The 4,962-nt window shown below is 37.2% G+C and overlaps 1 protein-coding gene across 1 annotated transcript in view; it reads right to left on the reverse strand.

Moving 5' to 3' along the window:
• The window catches only part of ddb1 (damage-specific DNA binding protein 1), a 63,067-nt gene that overhangs the window by 28,945 nt on the left and 29,160 nt on the right, over positions 1 to 4,962 (reverse strand). Inside the window, exon 14 of the mRNA XM_014018739.1 lies at positions 3,015 to 3,178. Within this exon, the coding sequence (XP_013874193.1) occupies positions 3,015 to 3,178 (164 nt within the window). The remainder of the gene's footprint in view (positions 1 to 3,014; positions 3,179 to 4,962) is intronic.

Below are 4,962 nucleotides of genomic sequence, written 5' to 3' on the forward strand. Positions count from 1 at the left end.
CACACACACACACACACACACACACACACACACACACACACACACACACACACACACACACAAATAGGTCATTTATTTTTCCTGCACTTTGAAGTTAACAGATTTCACAGCAACAGTGATAAAACCTGCAAATATGACTTTTTCCTTTGGCTGACTGTAAACATTTCTGATAAACATTTGTACACTGCAGGATAAAAAAAAGGATCTTATTTTCAGTTCCAAAGCTTTTTGTTTCTCTAACCGCAGGCTTGTTCCATCAGGATGGTGTTCTACAGAAAGCAGAAGTGTTATATATTAAAAAAAGTCAGTCAAGAAAAAAAAATTARATATATTTTACTGAATTCAAATCAGAAACATAATCAGTGGTGAAAATGAACATATCTTAAGGCAAAAAGCTGCAGAGGAAAAAAAATAGTCTGATTCAAGTGATAGAAGTAAAACGTCAATACTTCGAATAGCTTGTAAAGTTTTAAATTAAAGTTTTTCTGCTGAAGTTCTGCTCTCAAATTGGTAGATTTTCGTAAGAAAACGAGAACATACTTTTAAAACTTTAAGCATTAAACAGCTGCCTATCAAARGTGGTGGAAAAACTGACATTGTGGAAATATATAAGATGTTCTTCATGAATAAATCCTTTAATTGGAAGAATAAATTCTACCCAACTCAGATCACCTTAATGTGAACTTATTCCCCGCTTCTTCTCATAAATACTTGTTATAAGTGTTTAAAAGGTACATTAAAAGCGTAGCAGCATAGCTGAAGCTCAAGTGCTCATCAAGGTACATACAAAAAAGTATTAAGCACTTTATGCAAAAGGCCATTTACATTATTTAATTAGAGCACATGCCTTGGATTTTTTTTATATAAAGCTTTTAAAAGATCTGGTTCTACCATCTGTACCTCCCACATGTTACAGCGTCTACCAGAGTTCAACGAATAGCTGCCTGAGCAGAACTACTGATAAGGCAAAAGAAGTTTAATGTGCAAGACCCAAAAAATTAAATGTCCCAAATAAAACCAAGAGAAGTTAATTTATAACTTTTATGGACATTTAGGTTTTTAGCATGACTGAGCAGTTTTCCCCATTTTAAAAGAATGGCCTGCTGGCTCTGGTTTCATGTTTACAAAGAAATATATACAAAAAATGCTTTTGATTTCTAATTCTTAGCACAAGATCAAAATAGCTGAACTAATTATGCTGCTACATAATCGGCTGTGAACCAGCCAAGGGCATAAAATCACCCCCTTCCAGGTGATCCTACCATTGCCTAGTTGTGCACAGAAGTCCTTCAACAGAAAAACATTCACCAGAAGGAACTCCTTCCAAGACACCATCTAGAGACTCCAAGAAGGCCAGATTATCTGAGCTGATGTTCAGTGAATAAGTACAAAAAACACTTGTCCAATGCCTCTCTTCCAGAACAACTCCAGAGTAGAAAAGGATCAGTCATTCTCTAGGACAGGGGCGTGAAACTCTGGTCTTTGAGGGCCAGTGTCCTCTATGTTGTCTATGGCTGTGTCTCAATTCATGGGTTGCACGTAGACTGTGGCTGACATTGGCCATAGTCTACGTCGGCCGTAGGCTGCTTGTGTCGCCCGCATAATAATCATATGTTTGCATAACCACGTGCTGCCTTGTTAGCATGGTGATACGTTTTTATAACCATGGCTTCATTTGTTTTTTTAAAGTATAACTTCACAAAATTCAGTAAAAAAAAACATTACAACTAAATAAACAAAAAGCATTAATAATTTGGATTTAGCTCCAATATCAGTACATGTAATTGCGTTTTATTTATCATTTCATTGCATCAAGTTTCTTCAGCTAAGTTGCTTAACTTACATTCTTTGGTCTGTGATAAAAAATAAAATAAAAATAAAAAACATCCGCCGTAAAAATTTTTTCTGTTCCATCTGTTGATGGCACAATGAATTCTGGGGTACAGTTGGCCGCGTAGGATACTTGGATGCAGCCTACGTTTTCGGGGTTTTGTCAGTCGCGTGAGTAGGTGCTTATAAATTGGAACAGCCTACGGCACGGAGCAGTGACATAAGTGGCTGACAAATGTGCCCGACATCGGCTGCAACCCAAGAATTGAGACACGGCCTTAGTTTCACTGCTTCAACACACCTGATTTAGTGACTCAATTAACTCTTCAAACTCTGGTGAAGTTTGTTAATCATCCATTCATGCAAATCAAGTGTGTTTGAGCAACTATATCGACTTGCTGTAACTCACAAACATGTTCTGGCTCCTATAATGTCAGTCAGGCGACATTGCACGAACCTATAACCATTTTGGTATGCCAAGAATCAACAAGCTGTCCCCACAAGTGCTCATATGGAGGTGGCTTTCTAGATTTTCTTCCCAGCTAGGGCCAACCAAGCCTCAGGATCCTATGCTCCACCACCAGGCATTCAATGAAAAGCTTCCTTSCAGGCCTGGATCCATGATGCTGCCCTGGTTGCCTTTATCTGAGGCTGTCTGTCAGTCTATTGTGATCCGACTCTGTTAAAGCCTTTGAATAGCTTTTACTCTGATCCCTCCTGAGGCCAATTTGCCAAGGCACTAACGCCCCAAACAACATAGACCCCAGGTTTACGGGGGTACTCAAACCACATTAATATCCATTCTGCAAAGGAGCTCATTTAATCAATACTTGACAATACCCGTTTATTGTCAAATAAAGCATTTGTAAAGTTTTTTTTTAAAGTTACAGCAATGACAGCTAATTTTAAAACATAAAAGAAACCTGAAAGTAGAAATATAAAAATCTATTATGTTATATCATAAAACTTTTGGTTCAAATTGGTTTAAATTACTAATGTTTTTCAGCCTTTTTCCGTTGGTTTTGCACATATCTAGAAACACAAAGATGCTCAACAAGGCATCAAAATGTCAATTTTGCCCGACTTGATTTGATGTTTTCTCCTCCATGCCTAGCTTTCTCTTTAAGCCAGTACCAGCCCTCCGTGTTTCCTGTCTGTGAATTTCAGCCTCTCCTTCCTCTCACCTCCGCCCAGCATTTCTTTGTGCAGTGGGGTGAAGCAGGGCAGCTTGAGGACACGGGCGGAGATGTCAGTCCACAGTCCCACGGCGCAGAGCAGCGACTCGCCTCCCCCCTCCCCCAGAGGCGTGATGTCCAAGCAGGCAACCTCATGCTCCATCTCTGTGGTGCTGAGGAGGAAGAGTTGACAAAAACATCAGCCGGCTTCCCAGTGAGCTCTGCGGAGCGTAAACTTCGAAACACACAGCAGACTTAAATAGCTCATGAGATAATTGTGTTAGTGACACAGAGCAGAAGTTCAAATTGATTTCTAATCTCATGAGCTGCACCAATTAATAAATGTTAAGACAGATGTTGAGTCAGGCAGTGAGGTCACACTACCAAGTTATTAGAGAGCTATTATTATCCCAAAAACTATAATGAGACTTTATCGTCATGATTTCCATAACAACTCCACTTTAATTGGAGAATACACATGCTCTTTTACAAAGATGGCACATATAATTCTTCTTAGCATACTTTTATTTTAATTTGAATACTTACTGGACACATTTTAGAGTTGAGAGATACTCTTAAGTATGATTTGCTTCAAATTTTTATAGTTTTACTGAAAAAAAAAAAGACTGGATGAAGTTATTGCAGTARAACTACAGCTATAGTTTTTAAAAAGAAGCATTTCAGCTTTTTACACATCATTAATAAAACTAGGCGTATGTAGCTTTTACATAATTTTATCACTTCCAGCTAAACAGGTACTTTACTGATGCCAACCAAACATGATTTCATGGCTCTGATGAGGCCTTTTACTCAGTTTCTTTCATTTTTTCATTATTTACAAAACATTTAAAGATGCAAACAAAGACTCTGCTTGGAGCAGCCCTTCTGGCCTTGTTACAAACTGTGTCTTCCTCTCAGAGAAAATAAACATCATTGTGCATTCTGTTTTACTGCAATAGGCACCCCAGACAACATAAAAGTAAACATTTATACTTGATTATAAAGGTGTACCCAGACTGGTACTGATGCTGCTTCAGGTTAAATACAGGGTGCCTGAGGGTCTTGCAGCATGTCATCAGGCTGAGTAATCATACAGACTTATTATTCAAAATGCATCCAAATAAAGGTAAGACAATGCAGACCAATAACAAACTTAAAAAAAACTATGACCCTCAGAGAACAACTGGAATAAATGGTTTGACTTTTATTTTACAGCTGTTCTGTTGAGAAATTTGCATAGTTCATTTGTTAAATTCTTCATGGCTGTTGCGCTACATTAACTACATAATTACCTAACAAGCAGTTTCCTTTTCAGACAAATTTCTACTCTAAAAATAATAATATATTAAGCCAACTGAGTAGTTTTACCTGTGAAGTTTTTATACTTAAAAACACAACTATGGGAATCAGGTCAGATGTTTCTTTCTGTTCCAAAGTCTTATTAATGAACAAGCTGGCTCAGTCTGTAAAAGTCTCATCCTTCCAGCAGAAAGTGTCCAATATTTCCTCACAAACTCAATATTTTTATAATTGAATTGAATTGCAGCCAAACTCACTTTCCTTCAGAGAGGAAGTTTAAATGTACTAATATCAGGAGAGAAGGGTTTTTAATGAATCAAGAATGACAAGGAGTAGAATTTAATCATTCTAAATCTGGGAAAACAGAAACTAAAAGCTGATCTTGGAAAAAAAGAGCTAATGGCTAAACCTGACAGAACAGTAGCTAAAAGCTTAAAAAGTGAGAAAAGTAGTAACTAATCCGGGCAATATAGCAGCTAAAAGGTAAACCTGACACAACAGTAGATACGTCAGTAGATAACAGCAGAAAATATTCCAGTCAAATGTCCCAACTTTCACGTTTTTGAAGAGTTTTTTTTATTACAAAAAATGTAAAGTTGAATATTTCAAAATCTATAAAGTTGCAAAAAGCAAATATCCTGAATAAGCTGAATGATAC

This window comes from Austrofundulus limnaeus, unplaced genomic scaffold (genome assembly GCF_001266775.1).
Source record: "Austrofundulus limnaeus strain Quisiro unplaced genomic scaffold, Austrofundulus_limnaeus-1.0 Scaffold200, whole genome shotgun sequence".
Lineage (NCBI taxonomy): Eukaryota > Metazoa > Chordata > Actinopteri > Cyprinodontiformes > Rivulidae > Austrofundulus > Austrofundulus limnaeus.